Consider the following 26,654-nt stretch of genomic DNA (forward strand, 5'->3'; position numbering starts at 1 on the left):
AGCCTTTTTTTGTTGTGTCATTCAGCTTTCCCTCTTATTTCTCATTGTTAACACAGCTGGGCTTGTGCACTCCTTTCTGCCCGCCACCAGTAGGGAGGGGAGAGAGAGCGCTGCAGCAAAATATCAGCTAGAGAGAGGTACAAAGACAGATGACTGTATAACTCCGCCTCCGGCTCGCATTCCTTATTCACAGCCCTCCAGATTAGACAGAGAGAAAGAGTGTAGAAGAGGGTACAGGGGAAGGCGAGCACAATGACTATGGCATTGCACAGAACATCTCAGCTCTCGAAAACCGAACACCACACACCTCTGACGACGATTTGGGCATGGATCACAGGCACAGTAGTCAGAGTACTGGTTAATGACGTTACACCTGGTCTGGGGACAAAATGAGGGTTATCTACATCCAGAACGCCGGGTTCGTTGCTGCTTTCTCGGGAGGCAATGACGGTGAAGGTTCTCCGTTTTATTTTTGACTTCATAATATAGGTAGCATTATATACTAGATGGTAAACACAACCCTAGATCGACTGAGTGAACATGTCTCTACACGAAAAGAGAAAAAGGAAAAGTAACTACTATATTTAATGTACTTAGAGATATTCTGAATATTTTACATTTTTTGCGCATTTTAAATTTGTGTAGCTTTTTCTTTTCTTTTCCTTTCTTTTTTGCATTATCATCCGTACGTGAGGACGCTTTGTCTGAAATCGAAAGTGGAGGTAGCTGCTGACTTAGGGTATTTTTTAAAGATAACACCATAATTTGATAATTTGTCGTAATTTTTTTGTACTTGTGCACACTCATATGAAGTGCTAAACATTTTCATCTCGTAAATACTGATGTTATAACAAGACGCGAATACATTCGCCAGCTGTTTTTTTTTTTTTTTTGTGAGGGAGTTGTCAGGAGCCTAGTGTATTGGCATGTTAAGAGTTGTGATACTCCAAGCAAAATGAAATATGAGAATTAGTGAGCAGAGTCCATATGAAATGAACGACACATTAAAGATTTGGTTGCCAATGTTAATGTTTTTAACTACGCATTGCTCGTTCTAATTTATTTATTTATTTGTTACGGCTATTATTATTATTATTATTATTATTATTATTATTATTATTATTATTATTATTATTATTACTACTACTACTACTACTACAACGACTACGGCGACGACAGCTATAACTACTAATACTAGACTACTACTATTATTCTTGTTAAAACTGGGTAAATACATACAGGACTGTAGTGGAAATAGTCAGGGTTTAGTTGCATCCCTTGAGATGGAAACTGCATGTCTATCACCCCACCGACTGTCCCGTCACGGGGCTGACTTAACCCAGGGCTCTGCGGGAAAGTCTTGGGGAGACCATGCGTCTCTGCCGGTACCTGCTGATCACACGGTGACAGACACGCCGACAGCCGGCGAAGGCAGAAGGGGATCGGGGGTGAAGAAACACCTCCACAAACATAACCTGAAACACCGCTACGAGCTGCTGGAGACTCTGGGAAGGGGAACATATGGCAAAGTGAAGAAGGCCATCGAAAGACACTCCGGGAGAGAGGTGAGTAAGAAATTGCACCGCCGGCAGTTGCACAATTAACCTTTAGAAAGAGAAACAGTAGTCGTCAATATATAATCACCTTTATTTTAAAAAGCCTAGATTTTGGGGTATGCCTATGACAGTTCAAAACGATTTAAATTGCAACTTATCACGGTATTATAAACTTTAGCCCACATTTTCAGAACAGTCCGCAGCTATTTAAGAAATGCAAAGGTGATGCATTTGAGTGTGGAGTGGCATAGGTAATTCGCGTTTAGTTCTTTTGAAAGTACAGCGTTCATGGAAATGTGAAGCCTTGTAATTAGTAGTGAGATATGGTTGATACTGTACTGTCGTTCCCAGTTGCCTATTCCGATGGGAATTCCCCTTCACTCAAACACATTCCAGAAACCATTGCAAACTCGACAGCACACGCTGTCTCCAGCGGTGCCCCAAGCCAGATGTCTGCGTGCAGTTCTTGAGCCATGAGGCCAAACGCAACCATTGACGGTACTAATGTGGCTTTATGACCCCAATGTCACGCTTTATTTCTAAAGTCAACAGCCTTCGTAGACGTTTTCCGCCCACCAAAATACAGCTTAGCTACGAGAAAAATAAGACCATTTTTTAATGTTGGGTTTCCGGTAGACACATATTGAGAAGCTAAAAGACTGCTGTGGACCTGTTTGATTCAGTGTGAAGAAAAAAATGACAAGCATACTGTTCTCATGATGGGTGGAAACAATACTGCCCATTCCGATTTAGCGCTGTTGTGGGTCTGCACTCTGATGATGCTTTTACCTAGACTCAACTCACCGTTATATCGAGCCCATTAGGATATTGGATTACAGACATGTGATGCTGAGGAAATGAGTAATGTTACAGCAGTCGTTCTGTTGACATGCATCAGTGCTAAATTTGCAAGGTTGAGCCTGCCACACATATCGCCATAGAGGCAAAACATTTTCATGTGCTACATAATTTGGCCTTATTAAGCACTGCTAGATCAACGACAATTTTCCAAGGGTGGAGTATGCCAGGAGGAAACAGTAACTTTAGTATGTCCTTGCTCTTTTCCTGGCACCTGTATATAAAAGCACATCACCCCGCCCCCCCCCCCCCCCTCCCCTTTAGAACCCAAGCACAGTAAATTCAGAGCTTGTGTTCTTGCTTGATTCACCACAAGACCATGGACTCTCCATCCTTTGTCTAGCCAAGAAGGGGTATACAATTGTAAACCACCTTTTCTATCAAAGCAGTTCACCGCACTTCCCCTTCGAAGTGACCCGCTGATCTTGTTCATGTGTGCCACATACTTTGAAGGCAAGAGACCAATCGAAGGTCATTTCACAGCACAAGCACAGTGGGAATCTCTTAACAGATTCACCCTGACAATTTACGCTTCAGAACTGTAAAGAAAAGCTCCGACAAAGCGTGAGTGTCACTGTCAATGTGTAAGATTTGGCAACCCTTCAGTGGAGTGTTAAATTAGACCAGAAGCCCAGAAGATTCAGATGTCATTTTGGATAAGTGCTGCGGTCAATGCTCTGAACAAGCAGCAGGAGAATGAGGTCCAATCTGAATGTCAGCCATGATGAGCTTAATTTCAGATAATTTGTATCAGCTAAAATCATAGACACATATAAGGTTGCAATGGGTCCTGAAACTGAGAGGATAGGCGAGACTGCGTTCAGGATTAGAGTGTCAGCCTCCACAGTCATCTTACACGGCTCATGGTTATCCTTGTGTCACTTAGTGACATTTAGTGCTACCTTCATTTATTAGAATGACACAACATGCGGATGTGTCTCAATTTTTTGCAATTATTGCATGTGAAGGAGAGCCTTTTGAGAAGTGTCAACCAGCTTCCTGACAGTGCAGTGCTGCATGGAAAGTCAGGCTTTTAACTAAAAACGAGAAACCTCTGATTTTGCCTGAATAGCAGATGCTCGTTTGTATGGTTAGTGTATATTTTTACATCAAAATGATATGGACGTGTGGAAACATCAGATGATCCGTAAAAGAACATCCAATGGGAGGCAATCTGGGGCTAGTGCTTCATGTATGAGACTGCACCACGTATGCTGTGTCTTTGCTTTTGGGATAATGCTCATACAGCACCTTGATTAACATATTAGGCACTATAACCTATAATAACCTTAGCTTAATTTAGCAACAATCTAGTCAACAGTGCTGTATTAGTCCCATACAATAGATGCCAGGTCCCAAAACAGAGTGACACAGAGAGGGTCTCTGTTGTTTGCTCACAGGCGTTGCGTCAGTCTAGCCATGTATTTCTGGGCCCATGGCCAAGGCCACGTGTATTCATCTCATCTCCTAAACAGCTGGTAGATGCAGTAGGAGTTTGACAGTTTAACAAGGCACCCATAAACAGTCAGCCTGGAGTTATTATTTGTGTGTTGGGAAAGCACGATGGCTTGCGTTCTTCGGTGCTGGAAAATTTTTGTTTCATAGTAAAGGCATAGGACTAAAAATAGAATAAGAACAAAAGCAGGTGTGTATGTCCTTCACAGTTAGATGAGTACCTGTTTTTCTTCATTTACTGGAATGCAGAAATATCTTCCAGGCACGTTAGTTTCCGTAAAGTGTGCGTTTCCTTTCTGTGGCTGTTTGTACATGGCTGTGTGCAACTTCTGTTCCACATCTGCAGAATAGCTTGCCTTGAGCCACTGCCTGTACCACTCAATGTGGTATTCTGATTAAGCCGAGAGTAAATTAGCACAACTCCCAATCCTAGTGCGCTCTACTTCTGCTTCTGGGACACTGGTTTCCTCTGATTGATGTCCCACTCCAATGATGCCCCATATGATACAGGGCTATGAGCACCAGGGTCTCCTCCCCAGTGACAACCGGACGTATGTCAGGGAGAGACAGCCTTTTTCCCCCATCAGTGACAGTGACCAATGGGGCGGGAGGCTTTCACACAATTTGCATGTTAGACCCAAAACCTTGGGGGTTATGAAGCCTGATTGGTTCTTTTGCTCTGTCCGGTAATTCCACAGGCCGCCCATTGCAGTTGCTAGGAGCCACGTCTGGGCAACCCCGAGCAGATGTAGATGAATGATCATGGCAGTTACTAATGTAAATAAACTAAAAAAAAGTCGACATAGTATTGAAGACCCTGTATGTTTTAGTCACCATGTAGTCACCAGCTATAATTCTGGCCCCAGACTGAGTCTTGAAAGAATAGGAGCTTCAGCAGTTACTCAGCCAAGCACAGCATGTGTGTGCGTGTGATGATGCATGTCACCGGCATGACCATACAGGGGATTGTGTCGATGCTGTCTGTGACTACGCTCTGTATTTGTACATGACCTCTGACTCACAGAGACATATGCAGACCTATGGTAGAGACAGTAGCAGAGTGAGGGAAGAGAGTAATCTTGCTGCCCAGATGGCTTTCTCTTGCCAGTCAGTTTCCTTTACAGAGAAGAAAACGAGAAAGAGAGTTTACCATAGGCACAGGAAGTGACTGGAAGACATGATAGTGTGATTGTGTGTGTATGTGTGTGTGTGTGTGTGTGTGTGTGTGTCTGTGTGTGAGCGAGAGAGAGAGAGAGAAAGAAATAGAGAGAGATAGAGATATAAAAAGAGAGAGGGAGAGACAGATAGACAGAGGTAGTGAATGGTAAGTCACAGTGAAAAGGTTGTGGTGACAGCTGGTCCTAAAGTGGATAATGACACATGAAAGACCATCTTCAGCAGGAAATGAAAACTCCACCGAAAGTTAATATCCTGCAAAGAAGCTGCATGGGAGAGAGGGCGGGAGAGAAGGGGAACACCGCGAGGGAGGGGAACGGGGCTTCATTTGGGGGAACAGAAATAGCTCATGTGTGAAAAGTGCACAAAATTAGATGGCTCGCAGCAAAACATGTCAAGTAGGATATTTTTGGCATTGCATGAATTTTAAGTATTTTCTGCTGTTTTTATTATCTTGCTGACTGAAGGTCTACTCTACCGTTTAATACACAGACGTTCTCCCCGTCCTTTAACTCATGTCGTCTTTAACTCATGTAATTTTGCAGTAGCTGTTATACCTCATCCATGTTTTATTCCATGTATGTGTCCTGCACTACTGTTGTTGTTTGTTGTATCACTACTGTTGTTTGGTATTTGTTGTTGTCACTTTGACATTGTACGAAAGCACTATGAGAGACATTGGAACCGGAGTCTACTTCCTTGCATGTGTAAAAGCAAGCTTGGCCAATAATGTCTGATTCTGATTCTGAGAACAGATGCACAGGCATTACCACATTGTTTCAGGTGCTTTCTCCCTGTGCAGACACCTGGGAATTGTAGTCTTTGGTCCTTCAGGAAATTAAATATAGTGGCTGATGAAAAAATATAAACCCTCATTTAAAATTTAAGTATGCACCACATAATTTATTATTTGACTGTAAATTTTCTTTTCATTAAGAGCCCCAGCATTTAACCTTTGTTTGATATCCATCAGAGGAACACACACACACACTTGTTAACTGTTATTGACAGGGAAGAGGGCTGCTGTGTTGATAACCCACCTCATTTGCTTTAATGACCTGAGAAAACGCAACCTACTGTCGAGCTCCAAAGGAGCCGGGTATATCCTTTCACATCAAACAGATCCCATGGTGAACCACCCCTGGTACGGATGGCAAACAATGCAGTGCTTTGTTTGCCTGACAATGATACCACTTCACCTAAAGCCACAGCCTAGAACACAGCAGCCAAGTGGGCCAGCTGGCATGTGGATCAAACACAATTGTGTCTAATGGTCCAGTAACACGGCCTCGGAGAATAGGAGGGGTGACTGCCTCTGTGTATTAGCTGTACACTGGAGGCGTGCCACGGTGAGTTTATAATTAGTTTACAATTTCAATCTAATTAGCGATGGAATCAAAGGTCAGTCATGACCTCACCATGTGCAGTGTGCCCATCAAAGCCCCATTATCCACACGTTTCAAAACAAAACCCAAAAGCTATGTGCCAACGGTGTATCCCTATGGTTACTCAAAGACTGTATGCACCATAGACAGCATTTCTCTGAGGTGCACAAACTGGGAACTTACTGTATGGTCTCTGGTGAAAATCTGCCATGAGGTGAACTGTTTAGCACCTTATGAGGTGATGGAAAGACAACTCATGGTACCAAGAATGCCATGGAACATGTGTAAAAGGGTCCTTACCTGTGTTTGTGTTTATATTTTTGTTGCTTGACCTGAGGTGGTCCAGCTTGGGTTTCTTTGGGTCACTCTAGAAGCTAGTACCGTAGTAGCATTTCAAGCTTAAGTTGAACCATCTGTGAAAGGACAAAGCACCTTGCCCCCACTGGAGCTTTTTTGTTGTTTTACCCAGCAGCAAACACAGTGAGCTTCACTGTATCTTCTACTCTCATGCCTCTTCTGCACCTGTTGCATTCATATACACTTACCCTGCTATGGCTTCTATTATTCATCACTTTTACTTCTGACTTCTATTATCTCCCTATCGTATTTACAGATATCTGCCCTATCTGCCCCTTGTCACGCCTCCGAATTTGCACTTTCCACTCCCCCTCTGTCTCACTTGTTCTCTAGTTCCCTCAAAAGTGGCTCATTTATTAATAATCAGACACGATCTGTCTGTGTGCGCAGGGTTTTGTTACCAAGGCGATGTCTGGGTCTCTGTGTGTGTATGCAAACTGTGTAGGAGTTAATGAGTACATCTACATGATTAAATATAACATATGTCAATATATACATGTACACGGTATGTATTCAGTAAAAGTCACCAGGTTCTGCTGCGTTTACACTTCCCACACACCCCGCTACGAAAGCCCCTCAGGATACAGCCATCAACGGCTGAAACGGTCTGATTTCGTTCTGCATTGTGAAACTCTTACTGCGTTCCCTAATAAGGCCAAGGAGCATGACTGCGGACACGGTGACGCGAGTGACGCAGGTAGACAGGAAACGGCTCTCCTGTGATTTCCTCCTGCTCTCCTGTGATTTCTCTCCTGCCGTTTCCTCTTCTGCGGAGCTGAGTCCCACCTCTCCACTTCCTGTGCGAATGATGTCTACATAGATCATCTTACCCTCTCAAGCCTCCGTTCCCCTCTGTGCAATTCATATGCAGCAGGAAGCTGTTTTAAAGCAAAACAGTAAAAGGCTCTGGTGATATGCAAAAAAAAAAAAAAGTCTTAAGGCTAGAACACTGAGCAGCCTCCATTAAGTAATGTAATTACGCTGCTCACAGCGCACCATGAATTAGTGTGACACATGGAGCCAATAGCCCAACATGATGTACCCATATACACGCTGTGTTCCATTAGGAAATGAGTCACAGTGATCACAGTTATTTATGAGCGCTGCACATCTTTGTTGAGTTGAGTTTGTGCTCTGGAAGTGGAACTTCTATTTTTATCACCCCACGTCCTTTTATAAACCAAATTTCTCTTTGGTTTTGTAATAATCATCACCCCATCTTAACTCCTCCCTGAAAGGAAGAGAAAGAGAGAGATTCTTGCTAAGCTCACTTTGAGATAAATGCAGCGCAACACAAGATAATAACTGAAAAGATCTTCTGTGCGTCACATAGGCAGTGAAAGTAAGTGTTAGGTTTACTTTTCAGCTTCAGATAAAATGGCTTGATTGGAGTGCATGACAAAAGTGAAGGTTGATTCACCTTTACATAACAACTGAGATGCCCTGACATCAGGCTTGTGAATCCAGCAGTGGTCCAGTTGGGCTGGAAGGCCAGGGTGAATCCAGCAGTGGTCCAGTTGGGCTGGAAGGCCAGGGTAACCATGCCCATAATCTGCTATCTGATCCATCCATTAGTCTGTGATTGAGGCATCAACAGCAGTGGTAGTGAAGACCAAACCATGCTCTACCACCCAATAATACATGGTTAATGGGTTATACTGGACTGCAATTAACACAGCATGAGCTGGTTATTTTTTCTAGTGAATACCCTTTACAGGCACTCTGACAATTACACTCAGGGACAAAGGGGCTGATTACAATTCTTTCTGCCTATTGCCCTTCTCCTGTTAAATTTGTAAAGGATATTTAAAGGGACATTGCCGTAGAGTGCCAAAATATAGGCCAAAAACTGATGAACTAAAGTTACCCTGCATGGGGTTCTTTAAGACCACTCCCACTCATGCCATAGTCACATTCATCAGTGAGTCCTCAGACAGATAGAAGTCGGCAGTATTGGGCCATCCACTGTATTCCATTAGAGCCTATGTCTCATTATTAACCAGACCTTAATGTCATATTTTAAAAAATGTGATCAAAAGAACTAAGAGTAGGTAGTTGTTTTATATATAAGGGTGAACTAATGCATTTCTCGGGTCTGAGTTACATGGCATGAGTATGTGGGGGACAGTGTGACGCGTTGGTAAGGAGCAGGTTATTGGTTCAGTTCCCCACTGTGGCACTGCTGCTGTACCCTTGGGCAAGGCACCTAATCCACAATTGCCTCAGTAAATATCCAGCTATATAAATGGAAAATATGTTTAAAATTGGTAACCTATGTAGGTTGCTTTGGTTTAGAGCATCTCCTAAATGACAATAATGTAATGTAAAATGTCATTGTAGCATGCTGCGTCTGACAGTATCATCTTCTGGTTCCCGGCAGGTGGCTATCAAGTCCATCCGGAAGGAGAAGATCAAAGACGAGCAGGACATGGTGCACATCCGCAGAGAGATCGAGATCATGTCGTCCCTTCGCCATCCCCACATCATCTCCATCTACGAAGGTGAGTCCGCCTGCTTCACAGACCCAGCATCCACTCCTGTCAGGGCATGCCAGGTGATGTGAATTGTCAGAATAAGACAAAGGTCTGGACATAGACAATCAAGTACCCATAAGCTGAAATAAGCCTGGATCCAGGCCAGCTTTGGGCAGAGTCGTGCATCCTTCTGGGTCCAGGGAGCTTCTCTCAGTTTACTGCGAGTGTGGGTGTCAGTGGGGAGTGAATTCCACATCAGACGGCATTCTTCAGCTCTCTGGCTTTGCTTGATCTCACAGCCAGACATCTGCTGATGCTTAAAGCACCGCAGATGGGAATCACACACCGCCCCACAAGGGAGAGGTTGCACCCCTGCGCCCGGGGGTACCGTGTGCTGCACAGGGCTCCCAAAACCAACGTTTGCCTGCCGCAACTCATTTGTGAGAGCCATGAGCATCACATTTTGTATCCATACCCAAATTGCACAGTATAAGCAACTTTGAAGCAGGACTATGGCTTCGTCCGTGCATACTAAAAGAATGTCTACTCCATTAGGGTACAAAATTACCAAGCAACATGACGCAAATCAAAGCAAGCTGGAAAAAAGTGAGAAAGTCACATTGCGACATTGGGTGTAGTGTGGAAGACATCATTGTCTAGATTGGAGAGTGACTTTTTTTTTTTTTTAAACCCAGTCAAAATGTCTCCCTTGTACAGATGGCTTGTCACTGTACCCCTCACAACCAGTGCCATGCACTGGAAAAGAGCCACTACTTCAGAGCTCTGTATATCACTAGTACCACTGAGATAGAGGCACCACTTCAGAGATCAGTGTATCACTACCAATGTCCTGGCTCTGTGTACAGCTATTATATATCCACTGTGACTTGGCAATGACACGCATTCTGGTGTGTCTGGTGTTCTTCCTCGCACCAAACACACTGCAGAAGATTGTTTGTGCCGCATCAGGGCTGTCATGCTATCTGGCTCATGAGTTAAACAGACTCGTGTTTGTGTTCGCAGTCTACATCTGCCGATATTTGTGAGCCCGAGTTCAAAATCAGGAGTGTGTGATGTTGGGACCTGAACTTGGACTACCATATAATTTCAACCTTGTGCATTGTGGGACACCGGTGACACGCATTCTGTGTTAAGCGAAGAGAGATCTGAGGAAAATGCCCTGTACACAAAGTACTGACACACTCCTTTTTCCATACATTCCTCTTTGTCTCTGTCCCCACCCAGTTCAGAGGCTTTCAGAAGCCTTGGTTTACGAGTTTATTGTTGTGGGTTGGACGCCCCCCAAAAAACCATGGAAACATATAGGCACGGATATGTGTACCTGACAACACCCTTGTCAGCTGTTAACTTCTCTTGCACAGCAAAGCTGAAACAGATGTACATATGGATTCTTTGTGTTGCATTCTGCATCAATCAACCAGTTGCAACTCCTAAATGCATTGTCTCTTTTTTATAATTCATAACCTTGTTTTGAAGCTGCAGTTATAACTCATACTGCATGTCAGTTTTAGTCTACAGTGAACACAGTTGACATATTCAGGCATGAACTTTGAAACAAAAGAAGAATGTAGACATCAGAGATGGAAACTAAAGTGGAAGCATTTTTCCCTCTTTTGTGACCTTCTGTGAGAGTAGAACTGCAGGTCAGCAAAAAAGCCTGCTGTTTCTGCTCTTCAAAGATAATGTTCTGGCTTGTGATTGTAGCTGACCCATCCAGTATACATAGGCAGAGTGAGAAAGAGTGGCACAGCATGTGGGCAGGGTTTATTTTACTGATCTGAGACCTGCTGCTGGAACATGGGTGAAAGTGACACGGCAGTTAGCACGCAGCCAGCTGTGTCTAAAGCAGTTTATGTAAGCCAGGTAATTTTCCCACTACAAAAGGAAGTGAAACAAAGCCCAGAGGCTATTGCTAACAAGCTGCCAGCCTGAGCTTAGACTGACACAGCACCACCAACCAGTCAGAATCCCCTTAGATCTGATGGCTTCATACAATTGCAGGTGAACTTACTATGAATTTATTTATTTGGCATACGCGTCTATCCAAAGTGAGCCATATTAGCGCATATAATAAGGTCAAGTGAGCAATGGTACAGATTCAGATATCATCAGTAACACATTGGAAGTTTCAATTTGTAATGCAGCATCACAACAGCTATAATATCTCACCAAAAAAAAGTGTAATCAGTGCTGCAATAACCATACAGTACCATACAGACGAGCAAGACCTATGCACCAACTACTACAACAGAGTGCTTGGAAGGGGGAGTCAGGGCAGAGTAGACAAAATGCAGTCTGAAGAGGCGAGTTTTCAATCTGCAATGGAAGATGGCCCTCAGCTCTGTCATTCTGATCATTGTGGGAAGCTCATTCCCCCGCATGGGGGCCGGAGCAGACAGGAGACGTGGCCGAGATCTATAACTCTGTCGGGGAAGCACTGGCATCCCGAGGGTGCAGGGCAGAGAGGCTAATAGAGTTGATAACAGAGGAATCCTGTTAAGTCATTTCAGGAAGTGCCCTCAGTCACCATCTGTGTGCTTTTGGGAATAATTATCCATGGCTTTTAAACCTTGCCCGCAACTGCGGACGTGGCGTTGTCCCCCAGGGAGGGTGTGTGATCCTAGAAGCCTGTTGTGCAGAGAAACTTCACACTGTGAGCAGGGTGACCATCTGTCATGCCTCCTCTCCAAATGGAACCGTTTGCTGTTACATTCACCTCCCCGCTGCCATGGCAACACTCTCTGCTTGCATCGGATACCGAAAAAGACCAGGAAGGCAAAGGCTAGAGTGGCAAAGGCAGACCGGAGTCTAGGAACTGCTGTCGCTACACTCATTTGATAGCTTTAGATTAAATTATCAGCAATTACATTCACTGCTGTTCTGTTGATTCACTGTTGCTCAGCAATTCACTGTGGTCTGTGTGCATCCAAGTCTTATATCAGAGCTCAGATGGGTGGAGTGCTTAATTGAACACTCTTTGAGTCTGGATCCCAGCCAAAGTGTAGCTGGGCTGCGGACCTAACCTCCCATGGGAGGAGCTTACCTGCAGTGCGTAGGTGGAGAATGTGTGGGGGGGACCTGTGATGATGTGCGAAGTGGTGAGAAACATCTGATACAGAGTCCAGTGGAGACTGACTCCCTGCTCCCCTGTCACTCACCCCTCTGATCTCTGCCTCCACTTGTCATCTTAAATACTATATGATAGAAAACAGAGCATTCTGTCAATACTGCTGAGTGGTGCTGGGTGGTGCTGTAACAGTGAGAGGGGAACAGAGATGCAATAAGTCTTCTGGATGTTTGACAAAGGCTGTGTGTTCCACGCCTTGGGTGGGGCACACATTTAAGGGGGATTCCCCTAGTCCCCCATTTATGTTATTGCCCCACAATGAAAGCAGCGGATTACATTCAAAAGCTGAAATGATCCATCGTCACGGCCCTGTTTTACGTGGCGATACTGCAGATGAAGCTCTTTTTTCAGTTTTGTAGGTCAGTGCTTACCCTTTCCCCGTCTGTCCCTCAGTGTTCGAGAACAAGGACAAGATCGTGATCGTCATGGAGTACGCCAGCAAGGGCGAGCTCTACGATTACATCAGCGAGCGGCGCAGGCTGACCGAGAGGGAGACGCGACACTTCTTCCGACAGATCGTCTCGGCCGTGCACCACTGCCACAAGGTGAGCGAGGGAACGGGCGCCAGCACAGTGCGCTTTCGCAACGTGACAACAGTGCGCTGTCGCCTCGCGTTTCCGACAAACAGCAGATTGACCACATCGGTTTCACATGCATGGGGTGCTATCGTGCTAATCGAAGCCAAAGCTGGTACCGTTTTACAGCACCCAGACAGCTGACTGAAGCACAGCGTGATTACCCAAATTGAGTCAGGAAGTACCTTATAAATTGCATAAGGCTTCAATAAAAATTTTACACAAATTCGGTGCTGTGCACCACGTAATGAGCTGGCCCCCTGTTGCCTCCGCTGTCATCTAGCGATCGTAAAATGACGGAGCCAAGCAGAGTGAGTGAGTCCAGACAGGAGGCCAGAGATGCCTCAGAGAGTTCCTCTCTCCCCTCCCCTCTCTCCGTCTGCCCTCTCCCTGCCGAGTCTCTCTCTGCTTGGGTCCAGAGCACAGAGCTTGAGGGAGGGGATGTCGAGCGGGCATGCCCATTGTCCGCACATCTGGAAAGAGGGTGATGTCATCCCTTCAGCTGGGAAAGCCCAGTTTCCCCGGCAACTGCCAATCAGAGCGCAGAGATGAGTCACCGTGGGAGGTGGGGTTTGCAGGAGAGAGTTGCAGGGGGAGAGCGTAGTGGGCAGACTGTCGGAGTGCGAGGATATTGGCTGCTGCTTCATTTGCCACAATGGTTTCTGTGTGAGCATGTGTATCTGCTGTGGCGAACCGATTAGAAACACATTGCGCACGGCCGCATTCGTAATGAAGTCTCAGTTCCAAATCCAGCATGGCTGCATTTCCCAATCCTGTGCGCCACATGTTAATGACCGCTTCAAGAGTTACAATCGACGCTGTTGGTTTTCAACCAAGATCTGCTGTGAGAACATATTTTAGTCTGGTTGACAATTAAAAATTTTGATTTTATTTGAGACATATGTGGATGAGGAAAAGCCATGGCTGATGACATTATCAACACCATTGGGGAAAGAAAATGAGATGCAATTTGCAAAATGCATAACAGATCGCTTGAAATTTGTTGCCTCATTAACTTCAACTATTGCCTGCATTGCTGAAAGTTTTGTGCTGAACCATATCTAATAACTGTACATGGAGCAGTGATTCCTGAAAGTCAGAGGAAGTGCTAAACTAAGCTATTCTCGCAAATGTAAGAATGCTGATCATGTGTTATTTTTCAGAATGGCATCGTGCACAGGGATTTGAAACTGGAAAATGTGCTACTGGATGAAAACTGTAATATTAAGGTAAGAAAGGATCTCGCGCTGTCTCTCATCTGATTCAGCTACGCTCTGGGTAAAGCAGTATGGGACTCTGGCCAGTGTTTGTCGCTAACTTCCTGTCCAGACCATTGGTGTCATAAGGTTATCTGCATATGTCTTCCTCCTGTCAGTGATACAAGGAGGTGTGGCAGAGAGGGAACTGAAGTGTGGGGAGTCCAATCTTATGAGTCTACACCCGCTATGAACTCTCTGCCAATGGATGGTGTCGTTGTTGAAAGATGACCACCTTTAGAATGGCAGTGGAAGATGAGGGAGAACCTTCACCGTTAATGAAATGTTTCTTATTCTTTCTGTCCCCATTCCTACAGATCGCAGATTTCGGACTTTCCAACCTTTACCACAAAGACAAACTCCTGCAGACTTTCTGTGGAAGCCCACTCTATGCCTCGCCAGAGATTGTGAACGGGAGGCCATACCGTGGCCCAGAGGTAGGCCACACGGACTCCTAGCACTACCTAATAACACGAGCGCTTCTTACATTGTAGTTAGGTGAGAGTTGGCTAATGTCAAGCAGTTATTCCCGTGGTTCATCGTCATGGTATTTAGCGAGTCATAGATGAGAAAGTAGATGGAATTTTAGGGATTTTTACATTAATTTTTATGGAATTTCCCCAACAGCTGCACAAAATACCCAAAGATCTGCTCCTGCACACCAGAGCCAATGAGAATGCTGTGTAAATGGCCTCATAAAGACATCTAAAAAGATTTACATAATTTAAAAAAAACCTTTATTGCCTGAGGCTGGCCTAGTATGGAACAAAAATAAAGTTGTTCCTAAGTCACCTTCCAATAACTATAGGAAGGAACTATAGCTGAGAAAGTTCTTCATTGAAGTCACATCCTTATTTTTAGACTCAAGTTACACACAGTCCTCTTGAATTAATGTCCGATAATCTTCTGTTGAGTACAAAAAACAACAACATAAAGATTAAAATCAAAATTCCACAGGCCTTGTGGGAGAGTCAACAAATTATGGCTACCGCTGAGAATGAAAACAAAGCACAATAGCACTCACACTGCGGCTCTCCTGATTTCCTAATAAGCTGACATATCAAGAGAAACTCCTCAGTGAAAATCTTCCGTAGGGGAAGTTCACACACTTTCAGCCCCCTATCTGATTTCCTGACCCCAGGCACCCTCTGGACACATCAAGCTTTGAAAAGAAATTCCTGCAGACGCGCCCCACCCAGACGCGGGGCAATCAGTAACCATCAGTGAGTTGCCACTGACAGGATATCACAGCTCGCCTATCCCAGCTCGTCTCATTAACCCCCCAGCCCCTTGGCTTATGTAACTGCCACTCAGCTTCCTGAGAAAGGTCCCTTACGCAATGCCAGCGGTCAAGGAGCGAGGGAATCCGTCCAATAATCACAGTCCCGCTGCAGGCCGGCCGGGTAAAGGGGGCAGAGGGGTTATCGTCACCATCGGCATTCCCAAGCGCCTGCTTTTAATTGCAGCAATCAGCAGGTCTGGCGGGGTTATCGGTAGGAGTGGTACATTGTGGGGCCAAAGTCATTAGCGGGGCTTAATATCGTTAATAAAATACGACAACAATAATGATGCGGACAAGAGACATCCTGCTACACCAGGACACATTACAGGATTCTGCTTGTGGTTGAGTTCAAACCTAGTACTGAATTTGACCTATTAGTGAAGCTGTGAGTATAAGATAAGATAAGATAATTGCTAAGCTAATTATTTACACCCTTTACAGTGGAGGATACATGTGCCTCTCATGTATCATCAGCTGATACTTAATACTGATAGTTCATGTAACATATTAGGCTTCAAAGAGCTGTGTCTCTGTAGGTTCAGCAACAGACTCAGTGTGTGCTTTGTAGATACTATTGTGTGCTGTGCTGTATAGATACCAGTATGTGTTGTTTAGTTACCATTGCATGTTGTGAAGGTACCAGTACTCTATAAATACCATTGTGCATTATGTAGATATTATTGCATCCTGTATGGATACCTGTGGTAATTGTCCTTTGTAGAGACACTGACATGAGAGTCCTCTGTATCCACAGGTAGATAGCTGGGCACTGGGTGTGCTGCTCTACACTCTAGTCTATGGGACCATGCCGTTTGATGGTGGAGATCACAAAAACCTCATCCGCCAAATCAGTAATGGCGAATATCGAGAGCCCACCCAGTCATCAGGTAGGACTCCATCCCGTCTCCAGCCATTTCTCCCCTTCACTCCTTTTCCCACTGTGACTGACCTCCAGCCTTAATCTGTGTCCATAATTGTTCAGACCCTTTTAACCTGTGCTCAGCATGTGTTTCTAAGCATACAGAATGTGCTCTATCCCTACCCCCTAACACCTGCTACCTCTAGGTTTTGAATGGTGTTATGCTCACACTCACTGGTCTGGGAGTGTTGTTAGCTTGGTCTGACACTGTTGCTCATTTAACTTGAATGGATACATTTATGTCCAATTGTGCTGGAAGTCGTTCTGGATAAGAGTGTCCGCTAAATCCATGTAATGTAATGTGTGTAATGCAAATGCGTGTAATGTAATGTCATTTATGTCGCTTTATAGATGCACGTGGTTTGATCCGCTGGATGCTGATGGTGAACCCCGAGAGGCGCGCCACGGTGGAGGACATCGCCAACCACTGGTGGGTGAACTGGGGCTGGAAGAACAGTGTGTGTGACTGCGAGGCCCAGCGTGACACGGGCTCCCCCATGCTGGCCCGGTTCATCGACTGGCAGAACCGCACAGAGTCCAAGTCTGTCAAAGTGACGCGCCCCGATCCTCCCCCTTTCACCCGGCAGAGATCCAGGAAGTCCAAGAAGGAGAACAGTGTGGGGGCATCCCATGTTGGGGTGGAGGAGAAGGCGGGGCTGAAAAGACCCAAGGGGATCCTAAAGACAAGGCCTGCTGGAGACCAGCGCTCCCACAGCCTAGGCGAGCTGGAGCTGGCTGCGACACTGCACATCCAAGAGCCAGACTCAGGGTCAAGCCCCGAACACGAGGAAGAGGAACCTTCCCTGGCAGGGGGCTCGCCTCCCAAAATGATGCCCCTGCTCCCCAAGAAGGGCATCCTGAAGAACAGCCAGCAGCGAGAATCAGGGTACTACTCCTCCCCAGAGCGTAGTGAGTCCACCGAGTTGCTAGGGGGCGCCACGCTTCTCTCACGATCCAGCTCGCCACCGAAGAGAGCGGCTGGCCGGAAAGGCATCTTAAAACGCAACGGGAAGTACTCCAACTACAGCGCCCAGTCAACTATGAGCTCCCCAATGGAGCCCACCTCCAGGGACTTGGGTCTCTCTCGCAGTCAGAGCCGACCCTCTAGCATAGTGGGCGATGACAGCGGCCTCGCCAGCACCTCTTTCAGCGGGGCGGACTGGCCACCCACCGCCCCCCGGCCTGACATCAGGGGCTGCGTCTCAGCAGAGGATTTGCTCCAGCTTGCCAATTTCAGAGGGCTCCAGGCTGCTCCACCACTCCATGGGGGCAAGATTAGCCGAGGGCGACGCGGCTCCCCGGGGGACAATGGCAGCTTCTCCCTGCTGGGCGACCTGGACGATATGACTCAGGTGTACCAGCAGGCGCTGGATATCAGTAGCAACCTGACTTAGGGGCTGAGGAGGGGAGTGGCGGGGTTGAGAGGTGTGTGAGAGTGTGTGTGCGCTTGTTACTGACGACCAGTATATTTCTGGGATGCACCATGTAGGGGGATACGCTCACCTGTCTGTTAGAGAGGGATATGCAAGAAACATCCACAACAGGCCCCCCAACACACACACACATACACGCACATACAGACACACCCACATGCGCGCACACACACACACACACATCGGTCTGCCATGTGGATGCTATATTCTGGGGCTTGAAACAGGAGGAGTGTGGAGCCCAACCCTGCCAGCAGCCCAGAGGCATTTGTCCTGTTCAAATGTTTACATGCTCAGCAGAAGGCAAATCAGCATTTACACCTATACACTAACCATGCTGAAGTGAGCTCTCAAAACAAAGCCTGATGGGGAGCCAACGTCAACTTTAGCATCTGAAAACTCAAGCAGAGCACATGTTTATATGGCTTTTTTTGCCTGAAATCAATGAACCAGGGTCTTGTTCCAAATGACTGCCAACGTCAATTTTTAGTAATTATCTTTAGTCGATATGGTGATACAAAACTTGTGTGGTCTGGCTTTGCTGGAAGAGTCCTAAGCCCAGTTTCTCTGATCCTTTGCGGAACTGACATATATGATTATTGTATAGCCTAAATTAGCCAAACTCATAGTTGGTATGACAGAAATGATTAATATGTAATAGATGAGGTCGCATATATCATAATGAATACATGTATGTCCTATGTATGGTGTTAGAAATATGTATACCCTCTGTAGGAAGTGCCTTTTGAATCCAGATGAAATTATGTATGTCATTTCCTGAAAGTGGAGAGAGATGCCAGGCTAACCTGTCCCCAGGCGTATTGTCTGATTTGGGATTCTCAATGAATGTTCTAAGACCCAGGACCTGAAAACATGGGACTTACCACAGCAGTCAAAACAACAGCACTGAAGAGATCATGGGAAGAGAAACCATCTGATTTCAATCCATTTTCCGCATCTGATATGACATTTGCTGATAAGAAATGGAAAGATATAGATGTTCATCTCAAATTTGCACACACACACACACACACACACACAAACACCTTAGAAAAGAAGATTAGCAGTAATTACTGATGTGAAGGCAACCATCTACAGTCTGAGTGTTCAAATAAAATGTGAGCTTTAGTCTAATTTGAAAACCAAAAGCCTCAGGTAGATTTAATGCCGAAGCAGAAAACAAGAAACTTTTCCATCATCCTCAGCTTGTTATCAGGCCAGGGCTGTTGCTGTTGCCATAGTTACTGTTTAACCTAAGGAGACCAACATCCCCTGGCTGGATTTGTTTCGGTTCAGTGATTGCCCGGTAAATTCCAGAAACAATGTTGGGAGACATGTTTGTGTAAGTGATCTTATCAGAGCTTTGTAGGGAAAATGTGGATTCTTTAGACCGGATCAGTTTTTTTTCAGACATTAATCTGCTAAGGGTGAGAGTTTCTGTGTTGTGTCTGTCCTAAGAGATAAGCACTTGGGGGAAATGTTTTTTTTCTTTAGAAAGCAAGAGAAGTAAAGACTGTAGAGGTGTAAATGAGAAAGGGCTTAGAGTTAGAGACATAAAATAGACAAGTGCAGTTGGTTGGAAGACAGGACTTTTCATCTCGGGGGAGAGGGTTGCGGTGAGTGATGCCGCTACCTTCTTTCTCCATGAAAAGTTAACAGGGATTTAGAGCTCAGCTGAGTTTAGTCGTAAGGTATAGCGATGTAGAGATGAAATAGTGGGAGTGTGAATGTGAACAATGGGTAGAAAGAGTAAAGGAAGTTTTGGCTTGAGAACCAAAGAGGGAGCAGTGCTTTAAAACGGGGGGCAAAGCAGCTGAAAAAAAAACAATTAAGCCTGTGCCACTCATAGCTCTGTGTGGAAGGCATTTCCCAAGCAAAGCAGAAGGGTTGCATTTTATGTTGGAATGCGCCAAAGAGCCTGACATGTAAAATGTTTGCAGTGTGTCTCCTCTCCCTGCACAGAAGGGCAGTTTGCCTCCGCTTTCTGTGGGAGGGCAGTTGCAATGGCCATTGTAGTGTGGCTGATGAGGAGCTGTGTACTAATTGTCACTTCTGGACTTAATTCAGTTATATGAGTGACAGAGAAAGAGTAGGTGAGAGGGGTTACACATTGAACTGAGTGACATGGACTAAGTAGCAACAGAAGAAACACGTGACATGCGCACTACATGACACCACAGCGATTAAGAGATGCATGAATACTGTACTGTGGGAAGCACAAAAGAGCAAGTGATATCAGCACAACACTGTATAGCTTGTGTACAGGACAGCAATCTGCACATATAAACAGCATTGGTTGCATTAAATGTCAAAGACTGAAATAGTCAAGCCTATTTCTGTTGAATAGCAATAGAATATGGAAATGCCACATACAGTATATGTATAGGAACACATCAGTGTCACGTTGAATGTTTTCAAAGGCTGTGTTTAACAAGGTCCTGGGTACAAAAAAGCAAAAAAAAAAAAAAAAGTACAAAAAAAATTAAAAACAGACCCATTGTGTATTGTAGCGTGCATTGTATTGTATTGTTTAACTGGATTTACAGTGATGAAATTATACTATGTTAGTATTTTGTTTTATTATGCTTCTGTTTTTGATTCTCCAAAATATAGAAACTTTATATTGCTTTATTTTATGGCAGAAACTGTACTTGTTTCTGATTTGGCTGTAAGCAGAGACAGCACTGAACCTCAGTGTAATGCAGCCATTTAACTGTTTAGGGATAAATGGGAGGGGCCAAGGTACAACTGACCAATCCCTGTCCTTGCACAGTGGTCACATGTCACACTGCCTGGTGTCCCCAGCACTCAGCACGAGCACAGTGCCTCTGTAAATCTTATCCCCTTTCCAACGGCAATAATTCAGAGGTCAAAACCTCAGAGAGGACTGAGACTCACTAAAACACAGTACTGTAGGCAAATGGCCAAGGGTGTGACAGTTAGAGGCAGCTTGTTAGAGCATGGCCGTGATCTTACATTCTTTAGCCTCATTTCAGCACTGGACCCTCTTGAGCAGTACTGGGGACCCAAAACTAATAGCCATGGTAAAGACCAGCTTCTGTGACACAGTAAAACTGTAGATTCAGCAAAGAGCTGCATCCCATTTCTGCCAAAGCAGAATCAGCAATCCCAAGGCATAAAGTTTCACTAGATGGAACTAATCAGACGTAAACTTGCTTTCTGCCAAACTGGAAAAAACTGGTACATACTCACTAGTTAGGAGGAAGTTGACTAATAGCAAAACTTGACTGGATATTGTTATGACAATAATAATAGTATTATTATGTTATTTAAGTATTCTTTTTTGTTATTGTTCTTTACTGTTGTTGCTATTGCAAGGATTATCTTTTTTTCGTATCAATATGTAAACCAGGAGTTCTGAGGTGGTTTATGTTTAGTGCCTTTGCTATCACTATGATTATGTTAATTATTATAATGATAATTATTATCATTGTTTTTATACTTCTATTTATTGGTGGTAAAGCCATTTCATTTGGTGTAATGCTACCCTGTCCTTGCTATGCCTTGTGACTGTGTGTAGCTGACAGATATCGTGGAGGTGGCAAAATTAATATTGCTGTATTGTAATAGCTTCTGTCAGTGCAGAGCTTGGGGCTATCTGTGCTTATAAGTGGATTTGTGTCATTTTCTGCTCCAGGCGCCTCACTGGAAAAGAACATTTGAGGACCTGCAACCCTCTGTCTTCTGACAAACAAAAATGCCACCGCAATACCAGCTCAAATAAATGGATCATTTCAAAACATCTCCAGCCTCCGTGTGAAAATGCTTATGTAAATATGAAAGAAAAAACTAGACAAAAAAAGCTCTTAAATATTTAGGGGTACTAATTTTATAATGATTGCCTGGGATTTAACTACATTCCTTCCACAACTACATGATATCGCTGTATCTGTAGTTAATTAGGGAAAGTGGAGTAACACAATGTTAAATTGACCTTATGTGTAAAACCACTGTAATCGCTGTAGAAATGAGTGTGCAACAACACAGGAAACCATGCATTTAACATGGGAACAGCATACATAAGAGGTACTGTTGTCCCCACCTCTACTTTTTAAAATGTTGAACTACACCATATGCTTGGCTGAAACATTCTGCTGCAGCTGCATGTCTGACATTGTTTTGACCTGATTTTAAAAGGATTCCTCTCTCCCTGCCTTCCTTTTAACTTTTAAATAAAATGCAGCTGCCACTGCATCTGTGCTCCTCTGAGGAGGCGAGGGTGTATTTGCATTTGGGTGAGTGGGCATGGGTCAGACGCCCGTCCCTGACGCTCACGGGTACGCGGCTCAGACGAGGCCCTGAGAATAGAAGGGTGACACGTAATGTATCAGGGAGGCATTTTCGAAAGCTTCGAGCCCCACTTCAAACACAGCCTCCCTGTTTCTTCAAAGGTTCCTCCAGGCAAAAAAAAAAAAAAACTCAAATGAGGACGTTGAATGCAAAGGGAGTGTGGGCAAGAAATGCAAATAATATCCCACTGTATATTTCTGCAGTTATTTTGGAGAGGGAGCTGAGGAAAGAATGGTGCATTAATGAGGGGAATGGAAATGGACCAAAAAAAGTTTAATAATTGTAAAATGGGCCTAGTCAGTGCTTTTTTTGCAGCTGTGGCCCAAGTACCAAGCAGGATATTCCACACTGAGGGCTGGGAGAGAAAGGAAAATCTAGCAGCTAGTTCATAGCAGGAAAAATAAACATTGAAACGGGACTAGAAACAGTGGGACGGAGTTGAGTGTGCATTTGAAATAGCCAACGCAGACTGTTTTAAAAGGGCCGTTAAAGCCTGGCCGCATGTGGGCCGCTAACTCAGATTTCTACAGAGGTGTCCTCTTCGATGCTGCCGTGATAACATTGTGAACGGGTATGAAACAAAGCCCCCTCCCCGCTAGGCCCTCCTGTCCGACGCACTATTTTTAGCCCCGGCGCTGCTATTCTGGAATTCAGCGCTGACTGACTGCTGCTGGAAGTCTGGGCTGCAATACTCTCAGGAATGTCTGGCCTGCATTAAAACCACTACAGAGCCTGAGCGGGGAGCCTGCCAGACCCACACTCTGATTACAGATGCACACTTCTGAATAAGAGTGGGAGACAAGGGCGTGAGGCGTGTGTATGTGCATGTCTGTGTGTGTGTGTGTGTGTGTGTCTGTGTGTGTGTGTATATATTTGTCCATGCAAGGAAAATAATTGGTGCTAAAATGGAAGTTTTCCCTTTCCTTGACCAACTTTCTAGTTTTGAAGGAAGCAGTGTTGCAGTGGAAGCGGTTAAAATCCAGCTCATCTGGTCCTGATTGTGCAGATCCTTCAGTGATTGAGAGAGGCACACCATGCTCCATTAGCAGTGCAGGTCCACTTGGCTGCAGTGTGATAATGTGGTCTGAAACAACGAAGGAAGAAGCAGTGTGGATTGTTGCATCGGCCTAGGAGAGGATAATTGTAGAGTACAGAGCGAAATTAGCTTTTGTCCACAAAGTACATGGAGCTTTCGTGCTGTTCTGATGGTTTCCTGACCTTTCTCGTGCTAGCATCAAGTTTGCAGATCTGTTTTTGATAGCGACAGTTGTGCGAGCTTATGCGGGCATATCTCTGCCTCTTTGTGTGGTTTCCGCTGGAAGTGTAACACAGCTGTGAGGTTTCACCAAGGCACATGGTCTCTGGCATCCTACAGCTCTTTCAGCTGCACTGATCTGCCTTCTGTCTGCTTTAATAGATCACTGCATTTTACATTCATCCTTTAAAAAAGCCTCTCCATAAAATAAATACCACTGGCATTTGCAGTATATGTACATTCAGCTTTTTCATGAAAAGTGGGTGGGCAATGGAGTGACAGGAACAGTTGTCACTGCAGGGTATACTGTGCGAGCAAGCAAGTAATTTGCCATGATAATTTTCAGGCAAAACTTTTAAAGCAAAACACCGCAGCTTTTGATTTCTCAAGGGAATACAAAGCAGTCATTCAGAGCACTATTTTGTCGGTGATCGAGTGTGACGTGGAGGGATGCATGAAGCAGCATTTGGTAGGAGGGGAGCGGATGCCTGACAGACAGCATGGTCATTTATCCGGCCAGTCTTGTAATTAGAATGAGGCTTCCCTCAGTCTGTTCCCTCCCCGGAGCGGGAACGCGTTCCAGAGGCCAGCTTGGCCAGAGCTCAGCTTGTGCGGTATGCAGCGCCGGGACTCTGTCCAGAGCCGCAGAGTTTAGGGGCTCTGGTTTTAGCTCATCCTTCAATTTGGTTTTGTTTGGAGATGTGCTTTTTTCCCCCCTCCTTTAAGTACAAATGCAGTAAAATGTGCTGAATGCTTCTCCCGGAGCTGGCGCGCATTCCTCTGGTTTCCACTTGTGTCTGCCTCGCCTGTTCCTGGATCAGCGTTTCTGTGATTAAAGGACCTTTTCCCTTTCTTTTCTTCCCTTTCATTCCAGTCCTTCCCTTTTTCACACTGAGTTAAATGTCAATAATCAGGCCGAAAAACATTTACTCAAGGCATTTACCAAAAAGGATGTGGTCTTTGATTTATTCTTGCTACATGGCATACACATATATATATTTTTAATTGAAGAGTAATGGAGCACAAGATCTGTTGGTACTGTGCAAGCTCAGACATTCTGCCGCACTGTTACACAAGATGTTTGAATTAGTAAACTGTAAATACTGTGACTGCAGCACCGCCATTCGTCCGTGTTGTCGCTACTCGTGTCGAAAACACTCGCAGAGCACAGAAACGGGGCCACGCGTACCGAACGCCCAACCCCGCCCGTCGTCTCTGCCTCGCTTTCTCACACTCTGCCATTTCGGCGCCGTGTGTCACCATCCCCCCTGTGGCGCCCCAGGGGGGCTGCGCGCTGCATGTGCTCAAGGTGACATCATGGTGGATTGATGTCCAGGGGTGAGGTCACGGGGGAGGGGCGGCCCCCCCCTATTGATCAACTCCGCTCCTGTCTCGGCCCTCCCACCGTCTCGCTTCCTTCCTCTCAGACAAAGTGCCCCTTCACCTGGGGGAATTGGGGAGCGCAGGAGCGGCTGTCTCACCCGTAAATGCTTAAGACTTATTGCGTCTGGGTGAGGGACAAAGGCAGCTGCATATTAATTACAGTGGTATCTGTGGGAAAAAAAGAAACTGTATGGACTGTGAAGATAAGAAGGCACTACCTATCTCTTGGAATGCCTGAGCGCATAGCGCAAAGCTCGGCTGGCTCGGGTCAGAGTTCTGGCCAGCTCCATTGGGGTGGTCGTCGCGTGTCAATGGTGAACGGTTGAAAAATTAGTGTTACCTAACATCTACTCTTCCATTAGAGCAATTGAAGGCCATAAAGGACCCATAAAACAGTATGATACACAAGGTAATGATGTGCTAATTACAGAGGCAATCCCCCCAGACTTTTTTGTGTTTCTTCCCAGGGTGTTTGTATCACTGTGCTTGCCAGACACGAAGGGTTACTTCAGATTCCACAATCTAGATCAGAATGTGATTCAACTCAATCAGACTCACATAAAGAAAATTGTGGGCTTGTTTGGCAGTCTCTTGGGAGGTAAGCATTGAGCTTGTTCTAAATAAAAAGGATCCATGAATTTATTCATTCTATTTAAAAAAATACACCCTTGCAGACACATATCCTGTTTCCAATGGCTCTTGAGATAAAGGAGAGGAGCTCGCTGGTGGTATAGAGTTCCAAACAATAGCAGCAGTTCATCAGTTTCCGATGAGCAGGTCTTCAAATGCATTCAAGATGACAGCCGTTATTGATTTGCACACCACTTGATTTTGGGTATGCATAATATCTTAACGAGCTGCTACAGTTGGAGTTGGGGGGGGTAGTTATTTCTTTATGTCAACATGTAAGGTAACCCCCGAGACTATTTCCTTTTATGACCGAGGACCATCTGGACATTTTTTTCTGTGTCCAAAAACAGCAATGAAACCTTGAAGGAAAACAAATGAAAAGGTATCCCTTTGAAAAGGGATCTGTCTCACCAGCCAGTTCACGCCCCCCCCCCCCCCCCCCCCCCCCCTTGTCCCCCACCCTTGTCCCAGGGCAGGAGGGGTGGGGTGAACGAACACATCTCTCATATGAGTGCCGCCGTACACGATGCCCCAAAACCCAACCTGGGAAAGAGAGAATGACGGTCAGAATGGGGAGGGGTTTGGATAGGGTGAGGAAGAGGAAGAACCTGGGGGAAGGTGAAGGCTTAAAAGAACAATGGCCGTGAGGCAGAGGAGAAAGGGGAGTGTGAAAAGCAGGGAAAACATGAGACAGACACAGGATGTGGCAGGAGGGAAGAGGGTTTTTTTCCCCATGTTGGTTATGGACAGCTGAAGGACATTACCGATTCCCAAATGATTAAAGTGCCAGGGGGCAAGGAGGCAGAGAGGGGATGTGGTGTAGGGTGTCACTGAGGGTACAGGGAAAAGTACAGACAGGGAAAGGGGATCTGGGTCAAGTGCAATGTTAACCCAAAATTTTAACGCAACCTCAGATTCGTTCCGGCCAAGGCTTTGTTCTCACTCAAACCAAAAGGCCATGTTACTGTCTATTAAAACCTACTATATAGGAAAATGCAGCACTGTGTTCTCAACAATATCAGGTGGCATCAACAGACAGTCGTTGTTACTGACATTGTCACAGAAGAATTAAAACAAACCTTCAATATGCCATGGCAGTTCCCAATGTGAATATTCCAAGCCTACTATACGCCCCAGAGAGAAAACCTCTCTCTATCTCCCAGGGCCCAGTAACTTACATCAGAGACAGAAATTCCGTGCCTCC

The 26,654-nt window shown here is 45.3% G+C and overlaps 1 protein-coding gene across 1 annotated transcript; it reads left to right on the forward strand.

Moving 5' to 3' along the window:
• The first annotated feature begins 1,097 nt into the window (after positions 1-1,097).
• Positions 1,098-21,614, forward strand: LOC118770239 (NUAK family SNF1-like kinase 1). The gene is made up of 7 exons (XM_036517791.1): positions 1,098-1,565; positions 9,168-9,288; positions 12,803-12,954; positions 14,148-14,213; positions 14,558-14,677; positions 16,277-16,409; positions 16,793-21,614. The coding sequence occupies exons 1-7, from the start codon at positions 1,284-1,286 to the stop codon at positions 17,833-17,835; spliced, it is 1,917 nt and encodes a 638-aa protein (XP_036373684.1). The 5' UTR covers positions 1,098-1,283; the 3' UTR covers positions 17,836-21,614.
• The last annotated feature ends 5,040 nt before the right edge of the window (positions 21,615-26,654 follow it).

The sequence above is a fragment of the Megalops cyprinoides genome, chromosome 23 (genome assembly GCF_013368585.1).
Source record: "Megalops cyprinoides isolate fMegCyp1 chromosome 23, fMegCyp1.pri, whole genome shotgun sequence".
Taxonomy (NCBI): Eukaryota; Metazoa; Chordata; class Actinopteri; order Elopiformes; family Megalopidae; genus Megalops; species Megalops cyprinoides.